The sequence below is a fragment of the Dipodomys spectabilis genome, unplaced genomic scaffold (genome assembly GCF_019054845.1).
Source record: "Dipodomys spectabilis isolate Male_0828 unplaced genomic scaffold, ASM1905484v1 ptg000691l, whole genome shotgun sequence".
Lineage (NCBI taxonomy): Eukaryota > Metazoa > Chordata > Mammalia > Rodentia > Heteromyidae > Dipodomys > Dipodomys spectabilis.
This window is the reverse complement of record NW_024871368.1, coordinates 270,857-298,635: the sequence shown is the minus strand read 5'-3', so window position 1 is coordinate 298,635 and position 27,779 is coordinate 270,857. Positions and strand designations below refer to the sequence as shown.

The window sequence follows — 27,779 nt, the reverse complement described above, 5'->3', positions numbered from 1 at the left end:
CCCGACCCGCTCCGGACCGCGGACCCGCGAGCGCGGGCTGCGCTGCGGCGCCCGGCGCGGGCTGCGGGGCGGCGGGACGCGCGGCGGGACGCGCGGGAGAGGCCCCGGCCCCGGGCCACCCGGGCGCCCGCCGCGCTGCGTCCCGCCCGCGTCCCGCCCGCCCGGTGCCCAGGTCCAGGGGCTTCCCGCGGGGAGTGTAGCCCCAGCGGCCCGCCCGGCCCGCCCCCCCCCCCCCCCCGCCCGCCGGACCCGCCCGGCCCGCCCCCCCCCCCCGGCCCGCCCCCCCCCCCCGGCCCGCCGGACCCGCCCGGCCCCCCCCCCCCGGCCCGCCCCCCCCCCCCCGCCCGCCGGACCCGCCCGGCCCGCCCCCCCCCCCCCCCCCCCCCCCCCCGCCCGCCGACCCGCCCGGCCCCGCCCGGCCCGCCCCCCCCCCCCCCCCCCCCGCCCGCCCGGCCCGCCCTGCCCGCACTGAACACCCCCCCCCCCCCGCGGGGGGCCTGGAAGGGGCTCTGGCTGGGGTGAAGGTTGGGGGCCTGGGACTCCCCGGGCGCAGGTGAGCCGTGTCCCCTCCCCCTCAGGCCGCCTGTCCATCTCCAGCCTCGCCCCAAGGAGGAGAAGGCTGGAGCGGCTGTCCAGGAGCCGGGGGAGCCCGGCCGCACCCCACAGATGCCGGGCAGGGCGTTGTCGGGCGGGCTCCGGTTCCCCCACACAGCTGGTGCGCTCCTGTGACTGCTAACGCTGGGCTTCCACAGTGACAGCGAGCTGGGCCAGGCAGATCCCCCTCTCCTCCCCTCTCCCTGCAGCCTGGCCTCCCCTTCCCCTCTCCCCTCTCCCTGCAGCCCGGCCCCCTCCCCACCCCCTCCTGACCCCCTCCTGCCTGCTGCTGCTACCCCAGCCCTTTGTCTCTGCTGCCTGCCCTGTGAACTCACCGCCTCTGTCCCCCAACCCGTGTTCCTGTGTCGGTCAGGTGTCTAGACTGGTGTGGGCTTCCGCACAGTGAAGATGAGGACATTGGGCCAGGAAGGGCACCACCAAGGCAGCCGGCTGAGGGTCCTGAGGTGGGAGGGGCCGTGTGAGGCTCCAGGAGGAGGGGTCTGCGTGGCCGGGTGTGAGGCCCAGGGGCCCACCCGTGCCTGAGCCCCCTCCTGCTTCCCCTGCAGCGAGCAGCCCTGGGGAGACGCGCGCCCACGCCGAGGAGCGACTCCTGAAGCAACTCTTCTCGGGCTACAACAAGTGGTCTCGGCCGGTAGCCAACATCTCCGACGTGGTCCTGGTCCGCTTCGGCCTGTCTATTGCCCAGCTCATTGACGTGGTAGGCCTGGAGGTGGCCTGCTGTCCTGCGTGGCACAGGCCACCCTGCCTGGAGGGACCTGAGGGCCCTGCGGGGCTGGGTGGGGCTCAGGTGGCTGCGCATCTTGCCACCGCTGGTGGCCGGCTGTGCAGGTGCATGCTCACGTCTGGCGGTAGGAGGGGAGGTTGGTGTGGTCTCAGGCCCTGGCACACGGATGACCGCATTGTACACTGTGAGCTGGGCACCTTTGGGGGCAAAGAATGGAAAAATGCCTGTGGGCAGGGGAGAGGGACGTGCCCTGGCCCGGGGCAGCTCAGCAGCAGGAGCTTTCCTTGGGGCACCCCTTGGGTAGAAGAAGAGGGTGCTGTCATGCCTGGAGGTACCCCCAACCCCTGGCTGATAGCAGAGGTCTGGAACGTGGGGTCAAGTCTAGGCCAGGTCCTGTTCGCCTGGGATGCGTTCCTTTTCCTGGGTCCAACCAGAAGCCTCTGCAGCATGGGTAGGATCCCAAGGAGCCCTGGGTGGAGGGAGCACCCAGAGATGTGGGCACTCTCAAAAGAGTGTGCTTCAGGGCCAGGCCTGGTGCAGTGGTGGCCCCAGGGCACTGGGCTCTGTGGGAGGGCCGCAAGGCCTGGGCTCCGTGGGAAGGCCGCAGGGCACAGGGCTCCATGGGAAGGCCGCAGGGCCTGGGCTCCATGGGAAGGCCACAGGGCGTGGGCTCCGTGGTAAGGCCGCAGGGCCTGGGCTCCGTGGGAAGGCCGCAGGGCCTGGGCTCCGTGGGAAGGCCGCAGGGCCTGGGCTCCGTGGGAAGGCCACAGGGCGTGGGGCTCCGTGGGAAGGCCACAGGGCCTGGGCTCCATGGGAAGGCCGCAGGGCCTGGGCTCCGTGGGAAGGCCGCAGGGCCTGGGCTCTGTGGGAAGGCCGCAGGGAGTGGGGCTCCGTGGGAAGGCCTCGGGGCCTGGGCTCCGTGGGAAGGCCGCAGGGCCTGGGCTCCGTGGGAAGGCCACAGGGCGCTGGGCCTCAGTTTGGTACTGGCAGGGCCAGTGGCCTTGTGTGATGGCCGCAGGGCCCAGGGTATCTGCACAGTGGAGATGCTGTTATGTACCCCGGGTTTCCTGGCCAGGCGCAGTGCTCCCTGGGAGCCCCTCTGGGTGCCGGTGTGCAGCTGGCCGCCTCACGCCTCAGCTGCTCTTCTCACTGAGACCAGCCCTCACCCCATGGGCTGTGGTCAGGGCGGGGCCACGCCAGTGGGGGTCCAGGCCATCTGAGAGGCCTGAAGTTTCAGCACGAGTCCAGCCGGCTCCAGCCTGCTATGGAATCCAGCCTCCAGGCTCCTGGTTGGAGGCATAGTCTGGGGAAGAGAGAGCTGTCAGGGAGTCCTGGGTGCGTCCCCAGCCCTCCAGGACCCCTGTAGTGGGGGGAGGAGCTGGCCTCAGGTGGGCACCATGTGTGTTGGGGGGCCTGGTCCTCGGCCACCCTGGGGCACTTTCCTGGTGTGGGGTGACAGCATTCCCACCATCACGGGCTGTGGGCAGCACCCTAGGGCTCTGACAGATGCAAGGCCTGCACAGGGCTGGCCAGCCCGGTCAAGCTGACCCCTCGCATTGCCACCCTTGGTGTCCTGGAACCGGCCCTCGAATGACACTCCTGCGGTGTCCCTGGCTGACGTCCAGCCCCAGGACAGTGCGAGAGTGCAGACTCATCAACCTGCGGAGGCTTGCAGACACGGTTGCAGAGGGGTGGTGGGCAGAGGTGGCTGTTGGCTGATCAAGGCTGGTCCATTACCACCGCTTGGCCCAAGGCCAGTCTACTGCTACCTACCAGGCCAAAGCCAGCCCATTACCCCCTCCCAGTCCCACCCCAGCCCAAGGCCAGTTCGTTGCCACTGCCAAGCCGGAGGCCAGTCCATTGCCACCACCCGGCCCAAGGCCAGTCCACTGCTACCTCCAGGCCAGAGCCGGTCCCACCCCAGCCCATTACACTGCCTCAGGTGCTCTCTCGGGGCTGCAGCACCCAGTTGCCCAAGAGACGCCGGGGCCCAGGAAAGACTCAGCTACACGAGTCCATAGAACATAGCTCCTGGTCCCACTCCCTGCCTGGGGCTGGCTAAGGACGCACGAGCACAAGCACACGTGAACACACACACACACACACGTGCGCGGACGCAGATCCACCTCCGTACGGAGCATCAGGCCTGCCTGGCATGTCCCTCTGGAGGTGGGACGGGACGCCCCGCCCCAGCACCCCACCCCCTTGGTGGCTCTGTGTCCTCTGGAGATGTCCTCTGGAGCTACTGTCGGCCACCGAGCTCAGATGCAGAGGATTCCGTGGAATCCCAGCCATTTCCCATCCTGAGGAAGTGTGCCTGGGTGTGGTGACATGTCTCCTGGCTCTGAGGGAGCCATGGCACTGGGAGTCTGGGCAGGAGTCTGGGCAGGAGAGACTGGGCAGGAGTCTGGGTAGGAGACTGGGCAGGAGTCTGGGCAGGAGTCTGGGCAGGAGTCTGGGCAGGAGTCTGGGCAGGAGACTGGGCAGGAGTCTGGGCAGGAGTCTGGGCAGGAGACTGGGCAGGAGTCTGGGCAGGAGTCTGGGCAGGAGTCTGGGCAGGAGACTGGGCAGGAGACTGGGCAGGAGTCTGGGCAGGAGTCTGGGCAGGAGACTGGGCAGGAGTCTGGGCAGGAGACTGGGCAGGAGATTGGGCAGGAGTCTGGGAGTCCGGGCAGGAGTCTGGGCAGGAGTCTGGGCAGGAGACTGGGCAGGAGTCTGGGCAGGAGTCTGGGCAGGAGTCTGGGCAGGAGACTGGGCAGGAGACTGGGCAGGAGTCTGGGTAGGAGTCTGGGCAGGAGTCAGGGCAGGAGACTGGGCAGGAGATTGGGCAGGAGTCTGGGAGTCTGGGCAGGAGTCTGGGCAGGAGACTGGGCAGGAGTCTGGGCAGGAGACTGGGCAGGAGTCTGGGCAGGGGTCTGGGCAGAAGTCTGGGCAGGGGTCTGGGCAGGAGGCTGGGCAGGAGTCTGGGCAGGAGACTGGGCAGGAGTCTGGGCAGGAGTCTGGGCAGGAGACTGGGCAGGAGATTGGGCAGGAGTCTGGGAGTCCGGGCAGGAGTCTGGGCAGGAGTCTGGGCAGGAGACTGGGCAGGAGTCTGGGCAGGAGTCTGGGCAGGAGTCTGGGCAGGAGACTGGGCAGGAGACTGGGCAGGAGTCTGGGTAGGAGTCTGGGCAGGAGTCAGGGCAGGAGACTGGGCAGGAGATTGGGCAGGAGTCTGGGAGTCTGGGCAGGAGTCTGGGCAGGAGACTGGGCAGGAGTCTGGGCAGGAGACTGGGCAGGAGTCTGGGCAGGGGTCTGGGCAGAAGTCTGGGCAGGAGGCTGGGCAGGAGTCTGGGCAGGAGTCTGGGCAAGAGTCTGGGCAGGAAGCTGGGCAGGAGGCTGGGCAGGAGGCTGGGAATCTGGGCATGATTCTGGGCATAGTCTGAGCAGGAGTCAGGGAGGCTGGGCATTAGAGCCTAGCTTGTTCTAAGGGCTCTGGAGTCCTGTGGAGTGAGCAGGTACCTCCCCCGTGCCCACCTCCTTGGATATGGGATGAGGTCACCCAGGGACGGAGCCGTGTGGCATGCGGGTTGCTGCAGGGTGGCCAGGCAGTGGCTACGTGCTTGGCTCTGCACCACCCCCATTCCTCTGCTCTGGGCCAGGCCGAGTCCCTCGTGGTGATGGCCCGTCCCCTGCACGGCTGGATTCCCTGGAGGTGGTAGCTTTGAGTGGAGCCCGCTTTTCCTGCTTGCTCTGGGGTGGCGCAGGGTCGCCTCCCTCGGCACAGTGCCCCGTGCCGTGCCCTCTGCTCTGGTGAGGTCCTGGGCAGGAGGTCCCCTGGGAGCCCCGTGGACAGGGATGGCTGGGCTTACATTGGCGCTCAACACCCACAGCGTTGGAGGACCTTGGGGCATCCCGTCTCCACAGACCTGAACCCTCCCTTCTCTAGAGATTCTCCTCCCTCCGGGGATGCTTTCCCAGAGCACAGGCTCCCCGTCGGAAATGTGGGCATTGGGCCTGGAGATAAGACCTAGAAGGGAAATCACAGCAAAAATGACCCATGGTTGGGCAGGAGCTTCAGCACCACACAGTGCCCTTGTTAGCTGGACTCTCAGCCACAAGTGATCTTGGCCAGCCAGGGCCTTCCGACCCTCGCAGGGCCAGGTTTGCTCGAGGCCACTTGACCAGCAGCTGGACCCACTTACCAGGTTGTCTGATAGCTGCAAGGGGCAGTGCAGGTTTCAGGGGGGAGGTCTTGTCTGCTGAGGCCACCGCATCACAGACACCACCCAACCACAGACACCACCCAACCACAGATACCACAGACACCACCCAACCACAGATACCACCCAACCACAGATACCACAGACACCACCCAGCCAGACACCACCCAACCACAGACACCACCCAATCACAGACACCACCCAACCACAGATACCACAGACACCACCCAACCACAGATACCACCCAACCACAGATACCACAGACACCACCCAGCCAGACACCACCCAACCACAGACACCACCCAATCACAGACACCACCCAACCACAGATACCACCCAACCACACACACCACCCAACCACACACACTACAGACATCACAGACACCACCCCATCACACACACCACCCAACCACAGACACCACCCAACCACACACACTACAGACACTACCCAACCACAGATACCACCCAATCACAGACACCACCCAACCACAGATACCACCCAACCACAGATACCACCCAATCACAGACACCATCCAACCACAGATACCACCCAACCACACACACTACAGACACCACCCAACCAGACACCACAGACACCACCCAACCACAAATACCACCCAACCACAGACACCGCAGATACCACCCAACCACAGATACCACCCAACCACAGATACCACCCAACCACACACACCACCCAACCACACACACCACCCAACCACAGATACCACAGACACCACCCAACCAGACACCACAGACACCACCCAACCACAGACACCACCCGACCACACACACCATCCCATCACACACACCACCCAACCACACACACCACCCAACCAGACACCACAGACACCACCCAACCACAGACACCACCCGACCACACACACCATCCCATCACACACACCACCCAACCACACACACCACCCAACCACACACACCACCCAACCAGACACTACCCAACCACAGACACCACCCAACCACAGACACCACCCAACCACAGACACCACAGATACCACCCAACCACAGACACCACCCAACCATAGACACCACCCAACCACACACACCACTCAACCACACACACCACCCAACCACAGATACCACAGACACCACCCAACCAGACACCACAGACACCACCCAACCACAGACACCACCCAACCACAGACACCACCCCATCACACACACCACCCAACCACACACACCACCCAACCAGACACCACCCAACCACACACACTACAGACACCACCCAACCAGACACCACAGACACCACCCAACCACAAATACCACCCAACCATAGACACCACACAACCACAGACACCACCCAACCATAGACACCACCCAACCATAGACACCACCCAACCACAGACACCACCCAACCACAGACACCACCCAACCACACACACCACTCAACCACAGACACCACCCAACCACACACACCACCCAACCACAGACACCACACGGGCCACCCCATCTCAGGGGCCTCCTCCTGGCTGGGCCAGGTCCCCTCTGGTGTGTGGCCCCGGTCATGCCCTTGGCTGTGGCTAGGGAGCCTGGAACGGGAGACAAGGATAGATCCTGAATTCTCCTCTTGCTGTGTTCTAGGATGAGAAGAACCAGATGATGACGACGAATGTGTGGGTGAAGCAGGTGAGAGACCAGGGCTCCCCGTCCCGGGCCGCCCGGCCGCCCCCTGCCCCCCTCACCTGTGGCTCTCCTTCCCTGCCAGGAGTGGCATGACTACAAGCTGCGCTGGGACCCCGGGGACTACGAGAACGTCACCTCCATCCGCATCCCCTCGGAGCTGATCTGGAGGCCGGACATCGTGCTCTACAACAAGTGAGACCAGGGGCAGGCCCGGAAGGGGCTGCCGCGGGAGGGCCTGCGAGCGTGTGTGCGTGCGTGCGTGCGTGCGTGGCATTGGTGGGATTCCTAGGCCAGTGCTCAGCGCTGGAGGGGCCTGACCGTGGTCGCGGGGGCCGGGGGTGCCAGCCTGCCTGCCCTGCCTGCCCTGGCCTGGGGCCTCTGGTTTGTTTCTGAGCCATCTCACCGCCCCCCCCCATCCCCGAGGGTGCAGAGCGCTAAGACGCCTCTCTGGGTGGCAGCGGGCCTAGGCCCTTCCACTCCAGTGATTTCCACAACCAGGGCCCCTCGGGCGGGCCCTCCCTGCAGCACACAGCACCTTGTGGGGGTTCTGCAGGCCGCAGGAGGTTCTAGAAGGAGAGGCAGGAGGCGCCCAGGTGCTCTGCGTCTGTCCTCCTCAGCCCGGCCTGGTGGCTGCGCCCGCGGACGGCAGGCCGGTCCGCCAAGCAGCTCTTCTGGCTCTGCCGCAGCCTGTTGTCGGACTGGCGGAGGCTGAGCGGAGGCTGAGCGGAGGCTGGCTGTGGCGTGGCTTGTGCTGTGTCCAGGCACTGGCCGTGGCCCTCGCCGGCTGGCATCTGTGCTACCCCCGCCCCGAGCCTTGCCAGGACCCCTGAGCCGACACAGCCCTGCTCGGAGCTGAACCCACCCAGGATGAGCCTCCGGTCTCACTTAGGCCGGAGAGACTCCTGCAATGCTTGACAAACGGAGCGAAGGACCCCTTGCATGCCCGACCCAGCCGTCCGCCCGCAGCCGCTGCCAGCCCCGGGGTGTCCTCCTGACCCACAAATGGCCCTATCAGATTAAGAGCACCCAGCTCTTCTGCCTCATTGGGCCGGTAATGGTCTCACTATACGTGTGTGGAAGAGGCTGGGGTTCCGGGTGCACTACTGGCAGGTGGTGGCAGGGTGGGGAACGGGTGTTTCGTGGTCTCCCTCTGGATGGCTTTTTGCCTCTGTAACTCTCCGGCTGGAGCCTCGCGTCCTGGAGCCCACACTTGGCTCCCCTCAACCCCTGGGCCGCACCGGTCAAGCCTGGGCAGCCTGTTGGACGCATGAGGACACACACGGTCTAGGAAGGACAAACTCTTCCTGGGCGGAATTGGCCAGGCAGGTGAGCAGCCAGGGACCAAATCCACCAGGACCGGAGCTTGGGATGCCACCTTGCCCGGCCGCTCCCCTCCGAGCCTCCTCCCCGCCAGGACTCCTGGGGCTGAGGATGGCTGGCCCCGGCCTCGGGTCTGAGGGAGGGAGAAAGGTCACCGGCACGGGCAGCTGATGCCGGGCTCGGTGACCGCTGCAGAGGACGCCCAAGAGTGACAGGCCGCCTAGCCAGTGTCAGCCCCACTGCCGAGCAGGTTAGGGGCCAGTTCCCGGGCTGGGAGACCCCTTCACTGGGACCCCTGCTGGCCCCAAGTGTGGCCCTTCGATGTGGGAGCCCAGAAGCTCCCAATCCGGGGCTAGGCAGGCAGGAAAGGGTCTTGCTCACCTCAGGGACACACTGGGCTCTTGGAGGGCCTGGGTCCAGAACTCGCTCATGTGGGACAATTCAGCCCACGCTCTCAACCTGCCCCAGCTCTTCCCGGAGGGCCAGGGCCGGAGACGGCAGGCCGCGCATCTGCCTCCGGAGACACGGGGTGGTGGCCTGGGAGAGCCAGCTCTGTCCCGGTGCTCAGCGAGGCTGCGGTCCCGTAGGCATCCATTCCTCCGGGGCAGCTGCACGGAGTGAAGGAACCCTGGACTCCTCCCCTGCTGTGGCCACAGGGTAAGGTCCAGAGCCGGAGGGGCGTGCGCCAGGAGCCTGCAGAAGGCTCTGAGCATGGAAACAGCCCCCGTGGCCTGGGCCGGTGGCAGCAGTGAGCCCGCCATTTGCGTCCCGTTGGCAGGAGGTCGCTGGGCAGGGGACTGGGTCACTTGCTGTGTGGGAATTTTAATTTGTGCCATGAAGGAGCAAGGCTTTGATTTTGGGGAGATGGGGCTGGGAGCAGGAAGCACACTGGAGCCTGAAATGAGCGGAGCCGCAAGATCCACCCCCACGCGTCCAGAGGGAACCAGGCTTCCGCGGGGAAGGAAGCTGCAGCTTCCTCTGGCCGGCGCCGCGCCAGCCAGAGCCTCATTGGGATGGATGTGAGACACGCCGCCTGCGCTTCTTCCCTGTGCAATGGAGACAGCCGGCCAGCAGGGAGGGCGGGAGTGAGGGGGGGGAGGGTCCGGCCAGCAGGGAGGGCGGGAGTGAGGGGGGGAAGGGTCCGGCCAGCAGGGAGGGCTGGAGTGAGGGGGGGAGGGTCCGGCCAGCAGGGAGGGCTGGAATGAGGGGGGAGGGTCCGGCCAGCAGGGAGGGCTGGAGTGAGGGGGGAGGGTGAGGAGGGTCTGGCCAGCAGGGAGGGCTGGAGTGAGGGGGGAGGGTCCGGCCAGCAGGGAGGGCTGGAGTGAGGGGGGGGAGGGTCCGGCCAGCAGGGAGGGCTGGAGTGAGGGGGGGAGGGTCCGGCCAGTGGGGAGGGCTGGAGTGAGGGGGGAGGGTCCGGCCAGTGGGGAGGGCTGGAGTGAGGGGGGAGGGTCCGGCCAGCGGGGAGGGCTGCAGTGAGCGGGGGAGGGGGGGAGGGCCCGGCCAGCAGGGAGGCTGGAGTGCGTGGGGGAGGGTCCGGCTCCTCACCAGCAGAAACCAGGGGCCGGACGCGGGGAGGGGTGGGATGAGGTCTCTGTGCCCCGTGTGGCCTGCGTGGGGGCCCCAGTGGGGGAGGAGGTGACAGGAAGGTCCTTGAGGGTCCTGGCTGATGACCATGGCTTTATAACTGGTCCAGATCTGGCAGCCAGCAAGCCACACAGGGCCAGCAGGCACACGCCCAAGTGAGCAACGCCCTTTGCCCAAGCCCCTCAGAGCTCAGAGGCTTTGACTCTGGCCTGGGAGACAGAGGCAGGACGAATCAACAGCCCTGAGCAGCAGAGCAAACAGAAAGCACCAGAACCTGTGGTTCAGGGCTGCACTGTCCTCTGAGGGTCAGACCAGCACCGTGGGGGCTCCCACGGTGAGTGCTGCAGCGTTGGTGGGGTCCGTTCAGGCTTCAGGGGGCTCAGTGTGGAGCAGGTGTCCATCATTGTCCTGTGTGGAAGCAGGGGCAGGCGCACCGCAACCACCTCCGCTCCGCAGACCTGGGCTGGGGACGGGAAGGAAGGTCTAAATGCACCTCAGTCCAGGTCGCACGGGCACGGGGTGGGGCTGGCACCTCGGTTCTGGGGAAGTTGAGGAGGGTCCAGGAGCAGAGAAGGACCCCATGGAGGCTGATGCTAGTGCAACTAAGTTACGACAGTGGACAAATTGAGATACAATATCACAGCGAAGCCTAAGGACCAGAGATGGAGATCTGTCCACAGCAAGGGGCTGAGGGTTGTAGAGCTGGAGATCTGTCCACAGGAGGAGGCTGAGAGTCACATAGCTGGAGATCTGTACACAGGAGGAGGTTGAGGGTCACAGAGCTGGAGATCTGTCCACAGGAGGAGGCTGAGGGTCGCAGAGCTGGAGATCTGTCCACAGGAGGAGGTTGAGGGTCGTAGAGCTGGAGATCTGTCCACAGGAGGGGCTGAAGGTCGCAGAGCTGGAGATCTGTCCACAGGAGGAGGCTGAGGGTCATAGAGCTGGAGATCTGTCCACAGGAGGGGCTGAGGGTCGCAGAGCTGGAGATCTGTCCACAGGAGGGGCTGAGGGTCGCAGAGCTGGAGATCTGTCCACAGGAAAGGGTTGAGGATCAGAGCTGGATGGAGATCTGTCCACAGGAGGAGGCTGAGGGTTGCAGAGCTGGAGATCTGTCCACAGGAGGAGGCTGAGGGTCACAGAGCTGGAGATCTGTCCACAGGAGGAGGCTGAGGGTCACAGAGCTGGAGATCTGTCCACAGAAAAGGGCTGAGGGTCGTAAAGCTGGAGATCTGTCCACAGGAAAGGGTTGAGGATCAGAGCTGGAGATCTGTGTACAGGAAAGAGTTGAGGATCAGAGCTGGAGATCTGTCCACAGGAGGGGCTGAGTGTCACAGAGCTGGAGATCTGTCCACAGGAGGAGCTGAGGGTCGCAGAGCTGGAGATCTGTCCACAGGAAAGGGCTGAGGATCAGAGCTGGAGATCTGTCCACAGGAAAGGGTTGAGGATCAGAGCTGGAGATCTGTCCACAGGAGGAGGCTGAGGGTCACAGAGCTGGAGATCTGTCCACAGGAGGGGCTGAGGGTCGCAGAGCTGGAGATCTGTCCACAGGAGGAGGCTGAGGGTCACAGAGCTGGAGATCTGTCCACAGGAGGAGGCTGAGGGTCACAGAGCTGGAGATCTGTCAACAGGAGGGGCTGAGGGTCGCAGAGCTGGAGATCTGTCCACAGGAAAGGGTTGAGGATCAGAGCTGGAGATCTGTCCACAGGAGGAGGCTGAGGGTTGCAGAGCTGGAGATCTGTCCACAGGAGGAGGCTGAGGGTCGTAGAGCTGGAGATCTGTCCACAGGAGGAGGCTGAGGGTCACAGAGCTGGAGATCTGTCCACAGGAGGAGGCTGAGGGTCGTAGAGCTGGAGATCTGTCAACAGGAGGAGGCTGAGGGTCGCAGAGCTGGAGATCTGTCCACAGGAGGGGCTGAGGGTCGCAGAGCTGGAGATCTGTCTACAGGAGGAGGCTGAGGGTCGCAGAGCTGGAGATCTGTCCACAGGAGGGGCTGAGGGTCGCAGAGCTGGAGATCTGTCTACAGGAGGGGCTGAGGACTCTCAGCTCCTGTTTGTTGCCCACTCTCTCCCAGCCTCTGTGCCGGACATGAGCATTCCCCAGAGAACCCGAGAGGCGGGAGGTGCTGATGTGCTGTTGGCCCTGCACAGTCCTGACCTTTGCATGCAGGGATTTGGCCTTCCTGTTCCCGGGGCCATTGGTGGGACAGCCTTCCCGTTTGGCACCAGTGACGGAAGGAGGTCGCTGGATCTGGGTCTTGCCCAGCAGGAAGAGAAGGCTTGGGTCCCCGGGGGCATCTGGCACAGCTCTGCAGTCCGCCTCTTCCATGTCTTTGTTGGGCATGGGTGGGACGTGGGCAGAGCCCATGGACCCCAAGCAAGCCCGGCAGGGGCCTAGGGCTCAGCTGCTGGCCTCCAGCAGGTAGAGGTGTGCGGGACAGCTGCGGGCTGAGCCGCGCTGGTCCGATGCCTCTGCCCCTGGTCCCGCAGTCTCCGTCCCCGGGGACCGCGTAGCATGTCCTTGTGGACAGGGACACCCGTCCTGCCAGCACCTCCAGGCTGCCTGCCGGGGGCTCCAGGGCCTGTGCTTCCCCAGACATTCCTCATACGCCACAGAAGCCAGGGCGGCGAAGTCCAACGGAGCCTCCCAGAACCCTGCGCGGGCGGAGGCCGGTGTGGAGACGGTGGGAGCAGGTGGACCGGCCCCAGTCCCGCTTCTCTTGCAAATAGACATGACCGCCAGCCACGGTGCTGTTCTGTCGGCTCCTTCCGCCTGTGTTCTGGGAACTGTGTTCTGGGAACGGCTGGTAGAGGAAAGCACACAGATGGGTCACAGCCAGAGCTCCCGTCAGGCTCCACGGAGCCCTGCGGCCTCACCGTTGGCTGGAGGGGGCTCCGGCTGAGACCGAGCCCGTCTGTGCGGGAACATCCTGTGAGCAGGCGTGGGGGGCGGGGGCACGGCCGTGCGAGGCTCTCACTCCCCCCCTTCCTGCCCAGTGCGGACGGCGACTTCGCCGTCACCCACCTGACGAAGGCCCACCTCTTCCACGACGGGAGGGTGCAGTGGACGCCCCCGGCCATCTACAAGAGCTCCTGCAGCATCGACGTCACCTTCTTCCCCTTTGACCAGCAGAACTGCACCATGAAGTTTGGGTCCTGGACCTACGACAAGGCCAAGATCGACCTGGTGAGCATGCACAGCCGCGTGGACCAGCTGGACTTCTGGGAGAGTGGCGAGTGGGTCATCGTGGATGCGGTGGGCACCTACAACACCAGGAAGTACGAGTGCTGCGCCGAGGTGTACCCCGACATCACCTACGCCTTCATCATCCGCCGGCTGCCGCTCTTCTACACCATCAACCTCATCATCCCCTGCCTGCTCATCTCCTGCCTCACCGTGCTGGTCTTCTACCTGCCCTCCGAGTGCGGCGAGAAGATCACGCTGTGCATCTCGGTGCTGCTCTCGCTCACCGTCTTCCTGCTGCTCATCACCGAGATCATCCCGTCCACCTCGCTGGTCATCCCGCTCATCGGCGAGTACCTGCTCTTCACCATGATCTTCGTCACACTGTCCATCATCATCACCGTCTTCGTGCTCAACGTGCACCACCGCTCGCCGCGCACGCACACCATGCCGGCCTGGGTGCGCAGGGTCTTCCTGGACATTGTGCCACGGCTGCTCTTCATGAAGAGGCCGTCCGTCGTTAAAGACAACTGCCGGCGGCTCATCGAGTCCATGCACAAGATGGCCAGCGCCCCCCGCTTCTGGCCCCCGCCGGAGGGCCAGCCTAACGTCCTAAGCGACACCCGTGGCCTGTCGCCCAGCCCGTCCTTCAGTGTCCCCCCGGACACGCCGGCGGAGACCCCGCCTGTCTGCAAGCCGCCCTCTGACCAGGCCCCTGCCCCACAGCTCTCAGAGGCTGAGAAGACCAGCCCCTGTCCCTCGCCCAGTCCGCGGGGGCCGCCCGGTGGGGCCGGGGCCCCGGGGCTTGTCAAAGCCAGGTCCCTGAGTGCCCAGCTCGTGTCCAGCCCCGGGGAGGCAGTGGAGGTCAGTGTCCGGTTCCGGTCTCGGAGCATCCAGTACTGTGCTCCCCGAGACGGCCCCCCTCCCGCCGAGGGCCAGCCGGCCGGCTCCCCAACACCCCTGAAGGCCCGCTGGACCAAGCCTCCCACCCCAGACCAGCCGTCTCCGTGCAAATGCTCGTGCAAGGAGCCCTCCGCTGTGTTCCCAGTCACTGTGCTCAAGACCCAAAGCACCAAGGCCCCACCCAGGCCCCTGCCGCTGTCGCCGGCCCTGGCGCGGGCAGTGGAGGGTGTCCAGTACATCGCAGACCACCTGAAGGCAGAAGACACGGACTTCTCGGTAAGTCCCTGCCTCAGCTGGGTCTGGGAGGAGGCTGTGGCCCGTTGGGACCCTCAGGTGCCCTTTGCTTCCTGCATGTCCCCAGACACGGCTGCTCCACTTGGGGACACCTTACTGGCCTCTGCTCCAAGCCCTGTGGGCCCCTGGGCTGAGCTGGGTGAAGCAGGCAGGGCCGGAGTGGCTGGCGGGCAGGGGGCTGGGGGCTGGGCGCCGCCCCTTGGGCGTCAGGACTGGCCCGTCCCGGGACACGTGGAGCAGGTGCTGGCTTCACCAGGCATCACAGGGCCTTCCTGGGGCGGCTTGGACCACGGCAGACCGTGTCTGTGTTGCAGGTGAAGGAAGACTGGAAGTACGTGGCCATGGTCATCGACCGTGTCTTCCTCTGGATGTTCATCATCGTCTGCCTGCTGGGCACCGTGGGCCTCTTCCTGCCGCCCTGGCTGGCCGGCATGATCTAGGCATATGATCGGGGCCCAGGGTCTGCAGGACATGGCGGTGGCTGAGCCTGCATGCTCCTGGCTCCGGGCGGGAGGTCCCAGCCCCGGCCTGCCGCCCCCGGCTCCCGAGCCTGCTGTGACGCCCTGGAGCGAGACAGGGCCTGCGGGACTGGACAGCAGTGGTCAGCGGCGGCCGGTCTGTGCCCCTCGCAGGGCAGAGTCGCACCCTGAGCCCGATTAAAGCTCCTACAGCAGGCAACACCCACCTCCTGCCGTCCACGCACTCCCGCACATGACAGACATCCTACACGCCCCGGCACACGCTCTGCTCCCAGCCCCCGCCCGTCCCTGGGGGCCGCCTCCCCTCCCACCAAGGTGGGGGCATCCGCGCCCCCAGGGGCCTGGCAGATCCCAAGGTGGGGGCATCCGCGCCCCCAGGGGCCTGGCAGATCCCAAGGTGGGGGCATCCGCGCCCCCAGGGGCCTGGCAGATCCCAAGGTGGGGGGCGCCAGGGCCATGGGGGTCTGGCTGGGGTCTGGCTGGGGTCTGGCCAGGGTCTGGCGTGGTCCAAGCAGCTCTGCTTTGTCTGGTTTGGGCAGCGTCAGCAAGAGCCCAGCCTGCAGAATAGTTAGACTCCCCCTCCCCCAAGACCTCAGGTCAGGACCATCTGTGCACACACATACATACACACACACACACTCACACACACACGAGACCTTGGCTCAGGCCCCTTGTGAGAGTGCACACACACACACGCGCACACACACACACACACGCACGCACACACACATGCACACACACGCACACACACACGCACACATGCACGCACACACACACACGCGCACACACACATGCACACACGCACACACATGCACACACGCGCACACACACACGCGCGCACACACACACATGCACACACACACACGCACGCACACACACATGCACACACACACACCACACACACACACGCACACACACACACACCACACACACACGCACACACACACACACCACACACACACGCACACACACACGAGACCTTGGCTCAGGCCCCTTGTGAGAGTGCACACACACACGCACACCACACACACCACACACACGCACGCACACACGCACACACACATGCACACACACACCACACACACCACACACACGCACGCACACACACACACGCACACACACACACGCACACACACACACACCACACACACGCACACACACACACACACACACACGAGACCTTGGCTCAGGCCCCTTGTCCCTGCACACACACACACACACACACCACGCACACACACGCACGCACACACACACCACACACACGCACACACACACACCACACACACACGCACACACACACGCACACACACACACCACACACACACGCACGCACACACACCACACACACATGCACACACACACACACGCACACGCACACACACACACACACGAGACCTTGGCTCAGGCCCCTTGTCCCTGCACACACACACACACACACACACACACACACAGATAGACCTCGGGTCAGGACCCTGCGCACATGCATACACATGCAAGACTTTGGTCCCCAAGAGCTAGGCTCCCCTTCCAGGGCCCTACCACCCCGGACTCCTAAGACTTGTGTCTGGAGATTTTCCAGGGCCATGTGGAGCCCAAGCCCAGCCCAGACCCTGAGCTCCAAACACTCTCCGACTTCCCCAACCTCCCCCTCCCTCCGCCATGTCTCTACCTTTGTCCACAGCCTGGGGGACCCTCTGGGGCTGGGTAGACTTGAGGAAGGACTTCCTGTCACCATTGAGCGATGGGCCTGCAGTGCTGAGCTCGGTACTCCCGGAGGCCTGGGACCCCAGGCACACGGGGGGATCCCCACCTTAGGATCTGCTAGGCCCCCGAGGGCCCAGACGCCCCCACCATGGGAGGGAGAGGAGGCCGGGGTCCCACAGGGACGGGGGTGTTGGGGGCTGGAGGCAGAGCAGCCCAGGATCTGCTCAGGACCTGCATGCAGGACCGCATGGGGCCTCTGCGTCCCTGGAGGGGAGTTGGGGGCCCCCTGGTGTGCAGAGGGGCGGGGACAGCACAGTCCCCGCGGGGGGAGGGGCAGCTTGGCACAGCCCCCAGCCCAGAGAGGACCGAGTGCGGAAGATGCCAGCGGATCTCCCTGTGTCCTCCCCACCCCGGCGCGGGCCCTGTGCCCTCCACCATCTTGTCCTAGGCCCCGGCAGGGAGCCCAGCCCCACTGCCCTCCGGCAGAATGCGCTTGACAGACACGAGGTGTCTGACAGACACGGTGAGTCTGGGGCTGGCACACCCCGCGCCCAGCCTGCGGCTGCCATCGCGTGATGCCACTCATGGTCCCTGCCGAACCGTGGCATCCGGACAGGCAGCTCCAAGTGCTGTGTCACAGGCCCACCCAGCTCTGGCCAACCACCTCTGAGCTGGTCCCCTGGGAGGCGGGCCCTGAGCTGGAGGCCTGGCCGGGAGACATGTCACCTGGGTGCCAACCCCGGGCCCGGGGCACAGAGACTGCCCGGGTCTGCTCTGCACCAACTCTCACCCACCATCTAGCCACACCCCAGGCTGACCCTCACCCCCCGAGGTGCTGGGGGCCCGGGGGCAGGTGACATGGGACCAGAGGTCGGCCTTGGAGAAGGGCACAGACGCAGACTTCGGATCAGCCGGGCTCCGTGTTGCATAAGCGGATCCGTGGCTCAGCTGTGTGCGCAGCTGTGGGACTGGCCGGCCCTGTTCTTTCTGGGTCAGCAGAGGCGAGGCCCGGAATCCCAGCAGACCAGCACGCATCAGAGACTCGAGGATCATCGAAGGGCAGCCGGAGCCCAGAGAGAGGACAGGCAGCCATGTCCCGAGCCCTGGGTGGCAGCCCCCATCCTCGCCTGAAGGTTGATTATAGCACACACGCCTGGTGTGACGTGAGGCGTGGGACAGCCCCAGCCCAGCCCCAGCCCCCCCATCCCATCCCCCCTGTGGGCCTCGGCATCATGTGACATGGAGACCAAGCCTCCAGGGTCCGGTGCGTGAGCCCTGGCGTCTGGTAACTCACTGCGGTGGTCGTGTCCGGGCTCATGGCGGTGCTGTGTGTGCCGGTGCGTTGCTGTGTGGCTTCCCGCTTTCTGTTGCTGAGCTGTGTTCTGTCAGAATAAACCGAGTCGCGGTATGCTTGTTCCCCTCCTGTAATGGTTTTCAGGTGCGGGTCTGTGTGCGCATGTGTTGTGTCTCCTGTGTTGCGTTGTCTGTATGCAGTGATCGAGTCTTGTCCTCTTGCAGGGCCTTTTGGGCTGAAGGCCGGTGCCCCAGGGCGGGCTGCCTCCGGGCGCCTGGCTGGCTCACTCTCGTCAAGGCCAGCGGGCAATCTAGGCCTGTGCGCGCCTCCTTGCCAGCTCACACCGGGCCAGTATTTTCCTGCCCTGGATCGCCCCAGGGCTTGGCCACCTCTGTAGACCGGTGGCTCACCGCGTGCCGTGGGTCCTCCGTGGAGCCCTGTGTGACGCTGCGGCTGCAGCCCTCCCGCGCCTCCCATCTCAGGCAGGCCGCGCCCCCACCGGAGGCCTCCCCAGAGGAGGTGCCGCTGGCCTCTGAGCAGTGCGGAGCCCGGCCGTCCTTCCCTGAGGGACGAGTCCCGGCAGGCAGGTGGCTTGGCACCCCCCATGGCGCTTGGGCTGGGCGCTCTCCCCACAGGAAGTCCAGCACCCACGTCCCGGACAGGCCACGGAGTCATAAGCTGACACCACACATGCAAGGCAGCTTCTGCGGACACATGGCCACGTGGGCCCCCGAGCTGCCACGGGGACTCTGACTGCCTGGGCTTCCCTGGGCAGGTCTGCTGGCACCTCGGATTCGCCCACAGCTTGCACACAACCGGGAAATCTGTGCTCTGACTTGCTTTATTCTTATTCTAGTCTCTTCTGGTTCCGGCTAGAAAAATGTCAGCTGTAACCCCCAAAATTAATTTCTTGACCACAGCAGAGAGCACGCTGCTTAGGACCTAATACCCGGCAGAGTGTGTTTGTGTTGGGATTTAGAAGATAAGGAAAAAACGCTTTCTGTGCCTGTGCCCTTCGCACCCCCCCGGTCTGTGGAGAGGAGCCCCCATTTCCCTAATCCCGGCTGACATTTCCTGCCCTGGGCCGAGCTGAGGCCAGGCTGCACGTCCAACCTCAGCGTGTGGCCCCGCCCAGGGCCCTGCCCCAGAGGCCGCCTCTCTCAGAGCTGGCCGGTCAGCGAGCAGGGCTTGGGTTCCACCATGGAGTGCCCTCCCTACAGACTTGGGCATTGCCTGCTGCTGCAGCAGTTCATGTGCACTTCTGTGCATGTGTGTGCTTCTGTGTGGCCATGTGTGTGCTTCTGTGTGGCCATGTGTGCTTCCATGTGGCCATGTGTGTGCTTCCGTGTGGCTGCGTGTGCTTCCGTGTGGCCATGTGTGCATTTGCGCATGGCGATGGTTCCATCTGTAGCCTGGGATACTGGGGAGAGATGCTCCTGTCGATTCTATTTGAGGCTTAGGGGCCATGCGGCCGCGAATGCGTCTTGAATGTATTTTCCTGGCGGACGCAGAGCAGGACAAGTGGCTGGGTGAGCAGCTGGGGCTCATTCGCTGCTGACGAGCGATTCTCAGCACCAGGCCGCGGTGCTCAGCCCAGACCAAGGATTCCCAGGGGCTTTGCCAGCCCAGGGGACTGGTTCTCTCGCTTCAGCCTGAACTGCACTCACCTAATTGCCGTGAGGTTTCCCTGGCTGGTGTCTCTTCTTGAAGATGCCCATTGTCTTTGTCAGGTTTCCTCTTCCTACTGAGTTCTTGGTAGTTGGAGAACTCTCCTGTTGACCTAGCTCTTCTGAGCCTGCCACGTGTTTGGAGGCCCCAGGGTTGCTCTTGGCCACCATTTTTCACGCACCGGGAAAGAACATGTTTTCTATTGTTCCAAGAAATGTTCTAGAAATGCTGACCAGGTGCCGCTGAGCATCCACGGTGCTTGGGTCTTCCCTGCCCTTGTGGGTTTTCTGTGTTTTCTGCGGAGTCCCGAGAGGGCAGAGCTGCTGTCCCAGGGTGGTGGTGCTCCGTCCCTCGCTCCGCCCATCGCCCCGCCCATCGCCCCGCCCATCGCCCCGCCCCTCGCCCCGCCCCTCGCTCCACACCCTCGCTCCACCCCACTCAACCCCCTCGCCCGCCCCTCGCTCCACCCCCTTGCTCCACCCCCTCGCTCCACCCCTCGCCCCGCCCCTCGCCCCGCCCCTCGCTCCACCCCTCACTCAACCCCTCGCTCCGCCCCTCGCTCCGCCCCTTTGCTCCATCCCTTTGCTCCGCCCCTCGCTCCGCCCCTCGCTCCGCCCCTTTGCTCCATCCCTTTGCTCCGCCCCTCGCTCCGCCCCTCGCTCCGCCCCTTTGCTCCATCCCTTTGCTCCGCCCCTCTCTCCGCCCCCTCACTCCGCCCCTCGCTCCGCCCCTTTGCTCCATCCCTTTGCTCCGCCCCTCGCTCCGCCCCTTTGCTCCATCCCTTTGCTCCTTCCCCTCGCTCCGCCCCTTTGCTCCGCCCCTCGCTCCGCCCCTCGCTCCGCCCCTTTGCTCCATCCCTTTGCTCCTTCCCCTCGCTCCGCCCCTTTGCTCCATCCCTTTGCTCCGCCCCTCACTCCGCCCCTTGCCCCGCCCCTTTGCTCCATCCCTTTGCTCCGCCCCTCTCTCCGCCCCCTCGCTCCGCCCCTCGCTCCGCCCCTCGCTCCGCCCCTCGCTCCGCCCCTTTGCTCCATCCCTTTGCTCCGCCCCTCACTCAGCCCTGTGTGCTTTGGAGCTTTTTTTTTTCCTTACCAGTCCTGAGGCTTGAACTCAGGGCCTGGGCGCTGTCCCTGATCTTCTTTTGCTCAAGGCTAGCACTCTATTACTTGAGCTACAGCGCCACGTCTGGCTTTTTCTGTGTATGTGGTACTGAGCAATCGAACCTAGGGCTTCCTGCGTGCTAGGCAAGCACTCTACCACGGAGTCGCCTTCCAGCCCTGCTTTCAAGCTTTATGACCGGCTTGGCACCAGCACATCCTGCCTCTCCCTCTGGCTTTGAGCCCGCCCCGAGGCCCCGAGGCCTCCCTGGCTCTCCTCTGGCTGGGCGTGAACTGCCCTCCCTCCAGCCCCGCTGCTGAGCCTCCTGTCTGCCTGAGACTGCGGTGTCCCGTCAGCACTGAACTGAGCTGTGGGGCCCTGGCCTGATTCTCTCACCGTGGACTTCGTGGCTTCTCCTGGTAGGATCTTCCGTGGTCTTTATCCAGCATGTGCTCGGGCTGGACGTGGGGTTATTCCCACGTGGAGCTGTGCAGGCCATCCTTAGCGGGCTCACCGGCTGCGCGACTGGCCTCTGTTCCCTCGTTGGCACTGCCATCGTGGCTGTGCGGCTTCGCCCAGCACCCGGCCACCCGGGACGTGTAGTGTCAGCCGTCCATGTGCCCTCGGCCTCCCTGCGCCCTCCCTGCATGCTGCCCGCCCGCTTGCATGCTGTGGCCCTGGAGGGCTTCCATGCTGGCTTCTCATTGTCTTCTGGTCATGGCTGCAAGTCGTGTGCTTTTGTAGGTTTTGGGTTGCTACCCCTCACAGGCCCTTGGCAGATGCAGGAGTTTTTTGTCTCTCTGCTCGGTCCTCTCCTGCTCTTAATGCTGTCTTTTGAAGAAAGGCTTTTAATTTTGATGAAGTATCATAGTTTTTCCTTTCCTGTACACTGCTTAAGAAATCTGCCCGCCCCGAGGATCTGTGTCTCTATGCTTTTGGAAGTGTTTACACTCAAGTGACTTGATTTTGAGTGTTTGTCTCGGGAGTGGGCCTCACACACTCGGCCAGGCTGGTCCTGAGCGAGTGTTCAGATTTGCACAACCACAGCCCAGGGGCTCCTGTGTCTTCCAACGGTCATTTGTGGATTCAGACACTGGGGTGTTTCACTGTTGGGCCACACCACCGACCCTTTCCCCGGCGTGCCCCACACGGCCTGTGGAGGGCTGGTGAGGCTTGTGGGCCCATTTCGGGTCTAGCATTACGTGATCACAGCTGAGAGAGAACACGGCTTGTCTTACCTTTTAATGAAGATTGAGAAACTGAATGAATGAAATGCTCCCAGGGAGACACGGCGGGTTCCTGCCCCGTCCCGCGGCTCCGGTGGGCCTGAGCAGCTGGTGAGTGGGGGTGAGTGCCTAGTGTTCTCTCCATGTTCACTTTGTCAACATCTACCTCCATAAAGGTCAGGTTTACAGATGGGCTGGTGTAGATGCACACGCCAGAGGCACTCATGTGCACACGCAGACAACACACGAGTACAGAGATCAGCATGGCAAAGGCACAGGACATGTGTCCACGCACTCGCGCAGACGTGCACGGTGTGGAGTGTGGACACGCATGTTCGCAGGGGCACACAGTGTGGGCGGTGGTGTTTCTGGAGTGCTCACCTCAGCCTGGCAGGTTCTTGGGTACACCCCCTCCATGCCAGCTCCTCCAAGGCTGGTCTCTGAGGGCAGGAAATGGTGCCGCGCCATCTTATCAGGACCATGGGGGGTTCCAGGGAATCCATGGGTCCAAGTCCACTGAGTCAGGAGCTGGGATTCACCAGGATAAGCAATTCACCTGCCCGTGCCCTCCACTCCTGACACTGCTGGACCTCACCTGCCGTGGCCTCCACTCCTGACACTGGGCCTCACCTGCCGTGACCTCCACTCCTGACACTGCTGGACCTCACCTGCCGTGACCTCCACTCCTGACACTGCTGGACCTCACCTGCCGTGGCCTCCACTCCTGACACTGGGCCTCACCTGCCGTGCCCTCCACTCCTGACTGCTGGACCTCACCTGCCGTGACCTCCACTCCTGACTGCTGGGCCTCACCTGCCGTGGCCTCCACTCCTGACACTGCTGGACCTCACCTGCCGTGACCTCCACTCCTGACACTGGGCCTCACCTGCCGTGACCTCCACTCCTGACACTGGGCCTCACCTGCTGTGACCTCCACTCCTGACACTGGGCCTCACCTGCCGTGACCTCCACTCCTGACTCTGCTGGACCTCACCTGCCGTGACCTCCACTCCTGACACTGGGCCTCACCAACCATGGCCTCCACTCCTGACACTGCTGGACCTCACCTGCCGTGACCTCCACTCCTGACACTGGGCCTCACCTGCCGTGACCTCCACTCCTGACTCTGGATCTCACCTGCCGTGACCTCCACTCCTGACTCTGCTGGACCTCACCTGCCGTGACCTCCACTCCTGACTCTGCTGGACCTCACCTGCCGTGACCTCCACTCCTGACACTGCTGGGCCTCACCTGCCGTGACCTCCACTCCTGACACTGCTGGGCCTCACCTGCCGTGACCTCCACTCCTGACACTGGGCCTCACCTGCCGTGACCTCCACTCCTGACACTGGGCCTCACCTGCCGTGACCTCCACTCCTGACACTGCTGGGCCTCACCTGCTGTGACCTCCACTCCTGACACTGGGCCTCACCTGCCGTGGCCTCCACTCCTGACACTGGGCCTCACCTGCCGTGACCTCCACTCCTGACTCTGCTGGACCTCACCTGCCGTGACCTCCACTCCTGACAATGGGCCTCACCTGCCGTGACCTCCACTCCTGACACTGGGCCTCACCTGCCGTGACCTCCACTCCTGACTCTGCTGGACCTCACCTGCCGTGACCTCCACTCCTGACACTGGGCCTCACCTGCCGTGACCTCCACTCCTGACACTGGGCCTCACCTGCCGTGACCTCCACTCCTGACACTGGACTTCACCTGCCGTGACCTCCACTCCTGACTCTGCTGGACCTCACCTGCCGTGACCTCCACTCCTGACTCTGCTGGACCTCACCTGCCGTGACCTCCACTCCTGACTCTGCTGGGCCTCACCTGCTGTGACCTCCACTCCTGACACTGGGCCTCACCTGCCGTGACCTCCACTCCTGACACTGGGCCTCACCTGCCGTGACCTCCACTCCTGACACTGGGCCTCACCTGCCGTGACCTCCACTCCTGACTCTGCTGGACCTCTCCTGCCGTGACCTCCACTCCTGACACTGGATCTCACCTGCCGTGACCTCCACTCCTGACACTGGGCCTCACCTGCCGTGACCTCCACTCCTGACTCTGCTGGACCTCACCTGCCGTGACCTCCACTCCTGACTCTGCTGGGCCTCACCTGCTGTGACCTCCACTCCTGACACTGGGCCTCACCTGCCGTGACCTCCACTCATGACACTGGGCCTCACCTGCCGTGACCTCCACTCCTGACACTGGGCCTCACCTGCCGTGGCCTCCACTCCTGACTCTGCTGGACCTCACCTGCCGTGACCTCCACTCCTGACACTGGGCCTCACCAACCATGGCCTCCACTCCTGACACTGCTGGATCTCACCTGCCGTGACCTCCACTCCTGACACTGCTGGACCTCACCTGCCGTGACCTCCACTCCTGACTCTGCTGGACCTCACCTGCCGTGACCTCCACTCCTGACACTGCTGGGCCTCACCTGCCGTGACCTCCACTCCTGACACTGGACTTCACCTGCCGTGACCTCCACTCCTGACTCTGCTGGACCTCACCTGCCGTGACCTCCACTCCTGACACTGGGCCTCACCTGCCGTGACCTCCACTCCTGACACTGGGCCTCACCTGCCGTGACCTCCACTCCTGACACTGGGCCTCACCTGCCGTGACCTCCACTCCTGACACTGGGCCTCACCTGCCGTGACCTCCACTCCTGACACTGCTGGACCTCACCTGCCGTGACCTCCACTCCTGACACTGCTGGACCTCACCTGCCGTGACCTCCACTCCTGACACTGGATCTCACCTGCCGTGACCTCCACTCCTGACACTGGGCCTCACCTGCCGTGACCTCCACTCCTGACTCTGCTGGATCTCACCTGCTGTGACCTCCACTCCTGACACTGCTGGATCTCACCTGCCGTGACCTCCACTCCTGACACTGGGCCTCACCTGCCGTGACCTCCACTCCTGACTCTGCTGGATCTCACCTGCTGTGACCTCCACTCCTGACACTGCTGGACCTCACCTGCCGTGACCTCCACTCCTGACACTGGGCCTCACCTGCCGTGACCTCCACTCCTGACACTGGGCCTCACCTGCTGTGACCTCCACTCCTGACACTGGGCCTCACCTGCCGTGACCTCCACTCCTGACTCTGCTGGACCTCACCTGCCGTGACCTCCACTCCTGACACTGGGCCTCACCAACCATGGCCTCCACTCCTGACACTGCTGGACCTCACCTGCCGTGACCTCCACTCCTGACACTGGACTTCACCTGCCGTGACCTCCACTCCTGACTCTGCTGGACCTCACCTGCCGTGACCTCCACTCCTGACTCTGCTGGACCTCACCTGCCGTGACCTCCACTCCTGACACTGGGCCTCACCTGCCGTGACCTCCACTCATGACACTGGGCCTCACCTGCCGTGACCTCCACTCCTGACTCTGCTGGGCCTCACCTGCTGTGACCTCCACTCATGACACTGGGCCTCACCTGCCGTGACCTCCACTCCTGACTCTGCTGGGCCTCACCTGCTGTGACCTCCACTCCTGACACTGGGCCTCACCTGCCGTGACCTCCACTCATGACACTGGGCCTCACCTGCCGTGACCTCCACTCCTGACACTGGGCCTCACCTGCCGTGGCCTCCACTCCTGACTCTGCTGGACCTCACCTGCCGTGACCTCCACTCCTGACACTGGGCCTCACCAACCATGGCCTCCACTCCTGACACTGCTGGATCTCACCTGCCGTGACCTCCACTCCTGACACTGCTGGACCTCACCTGCCGTGACCTCCACTCCTGACTCTGCTGGACCTCACCTGCCGTGACCTCCACTCCTGACACTGCTGGGCCTCACCTGCCGTGACCTCCACTCCTGACTCTGCTGGACCTCACCTGCCGTGACCTCCACTCCTGACTCTGCTGGACCTCACCTGCCGTGACCTCCACTCCTGACACTGCTGGGCCTCACCTGCCGTGACCTCCACTCCTGACACTGCTGGGCCTCACCTGCCGTGACCTCCACTCCTGACACTGGGCCTCACCTGCCGTGACCTCCACTCCTGACACTGGGCCTCACCTGCCGTGACCTCCACTCCTGACACTGGGCCTCACCTGCCGTGACCTCCACTCCTGACACTGGGCCTCACCTGCCGTGACCTCCACTCCTGACACTGGGCCTCACCTGCCGTGACCTCCACTCCTGACTCTGCTGGACCTCACCTGCCGTGACCTCCACTCCTGACACTGGGCCTCACCTGCCGTGACCTCCACTCCTGACACTGGGCCTCACCTGCCGTGACCTCCACTCCTGACACTGCTGGACCTCACCTGCCGTGACCTCCACTCCTGACTCTGCTGGGCCTCACCTGCCGTGACCTCCACTCCTGACACTGGGCCTCACCTGCCGTGACCTCCACTCCTGACTCTGCTGGGCCTCACCTGCCGTGACCTCCTCTCCTGACACTGGGCCTCACCTGCCGTGACCTCCACTCCTGACACTGGACTTCACCTGCCGTGACCTCCACTCCTGACTCTGCTGGACCTCACCTGCCGTGACCTCCACTCCTGACACTGGGCCTCACCTGCCGTGACCTCCACTCATGACACTGGGCCTCACCTGCCGTGACCTCCACTCCTGACTCTGCTGGGCCTCACCTGCTGTGACCTCCACTCATGACACTGGGCCTCACCTGCCGTGACCTCCACTCCTGACTCTGCTGGGCCTCACCTGCTGTGACCTCCACTCCTGACACTGGGCCTCACCTGCAGTGACCTCCACTCATGACACTGGGCCTCACCTGCCGTGACCTCCACTCCTGACACTGGGCCTCACCTGCCGTGGCCTCCACTCCTGACTCTGCTGGACCTCACCTGCCGTGACCTCCACTCCTGACACTGGGCCTCACCAACCATGGCCTCCACTCCTGACACTGCTGGATCTCACCTGCCGTGACCTCCACTCCTGACACTGCTGGACCTCACCTGCCGTGACCTCCACTCCTGACTCTGCTGGACCTCACCTGCCGTGACCTCCACTCCTGACACTGCTGGGCCTCACCTGCCGTGACCTCCACTCCTGACTCTGCTGGACCTCACCTGCCGTGACCTCCACTCCTGACTCTGCTGGACCTCACCTGCCGTGACCTCCACTCCTGACACTGCTGGGCCTCACCTGCCGTGACCTCCACTCCTGACACTGCTGGGCCTCACCTGCCGTGACCTCCACTCCTGACACTGGGCCTCACCTGCCGTGACCTCCACTCCTGACACTGGGCCTCACCTGCCGTGACCTCCACTCCTGACACTGGGCCTCACCTGCCGTGACCTCCACTCCTGACACTGGGCCTCACCTGCCGTGACCTCCACTCCTGACACTGGGCCTCACCTGCCGTGACCTCCACTCCTGACTCTGCTGGACCTCACCTGCCGTGACCTCCACTCCTGACACTGGGCCTCACCTGCCGTGACCTCCACTCCTGACACTGGGCCTCACCTGCCGTGACCTCCACTCCTGACTCTGCTTGGCCTCACCTGCCGTGACCTCCTCTCCTGACACTGGGCCTCACCTGCCGTGACCTCCACTCCTGACACTGGGCCTCACCTGCCGTGACCTCCACTCCTGACTCTGCTGGGCCTCACCTGCTGTGACCTCCACTCCTGACACTGGGCCTCACCTGCCGTGACCTCCACTCATGACACTGGGCCTCACCTGCCGTGACCTCCACTCCTGACACTGGACTTCACCTGCCGTGACCTCCACTCCTGACTCTGCTGGACCTCACCTGCCGTGACCTCCACTCCTGACACTGGGCCTCACCTGCCGTGACCTCCACTCCCGACACTGGACTTCACCTGCCGTGACCTCCACTCCTGACA

The 27,779-nt window shown here is 64.4% G+C and overlaps 1 protein-coding gene across 2 annotated transcripts; it reads left to right on the top strand.

Annotated features, from left to right (window-relative positions):
* The first annotated feature begins 1,163 nt into the window (after positions 1 to 1,163).
* Chrna4 (cholinergic receptor nicotinic alpha 4 subunit) lies at positions 1,164 to 15,127 on the top strand. 2 transcript variants are annotated; one of them, XM_042672232.1, is made up of 5 exons: positions 1,164 to 1,312; positions 7,135 to 7,179; positions 7,259 to 7,368; positions 13,074 to 14,439; positions 14,772 to 15,127. In XM_042672232.1, the coding sequence occupies exons 2-5, from the start codon at positions 7,150 to 7,152 to the stop codon at positions 14,895 to 14,897; spliced, it is 1,632 nt and encodes a 543-aa protein (XP_042528166.1). In that variant the 5' UTR covers positions 1,164 to 1,312; positions 7,135 to 7,149; the 3' UTR covers positions 14,898 to 15,127. The 2 variants fall into 2 exon arrangements, with proteins under 2 accessions (XP_042528166.1, XP_042528165.1); XM_042672231.1 differs by lacking the exons at positions 1,164 to 1,312; positions 7,135 to 7,179 and having other exon boundaries at positions 7,289 to 7,368; positions 13,210 to 14,439.
* The last annotated feature ends 12,652 nt before the right edge of the window (positions 15,128 to 27,779 follow it).

Coding starts and splice junctions, on each gene's coding strand:
- Chrna4 (XM_042672232.1), top strand. CDS start 7,150: ATGATGACGACGAATGTGTGGGTGAAGCAG. Junction 7,180..7,258: donor CGAATGTGTGGGTGAAGCAG/GTGAGAGACCAG, acceptor CTTCCCTGCCAG/GAGTGGCATGACTACAAGCT. Junction 14,440..14,771: donor CAGAAGACACGGACTTCTCG/GTAAGTCCCTGC, acceptor TCTGTGTTGCAG/GTGAAGGAAGACTGGAAGTA.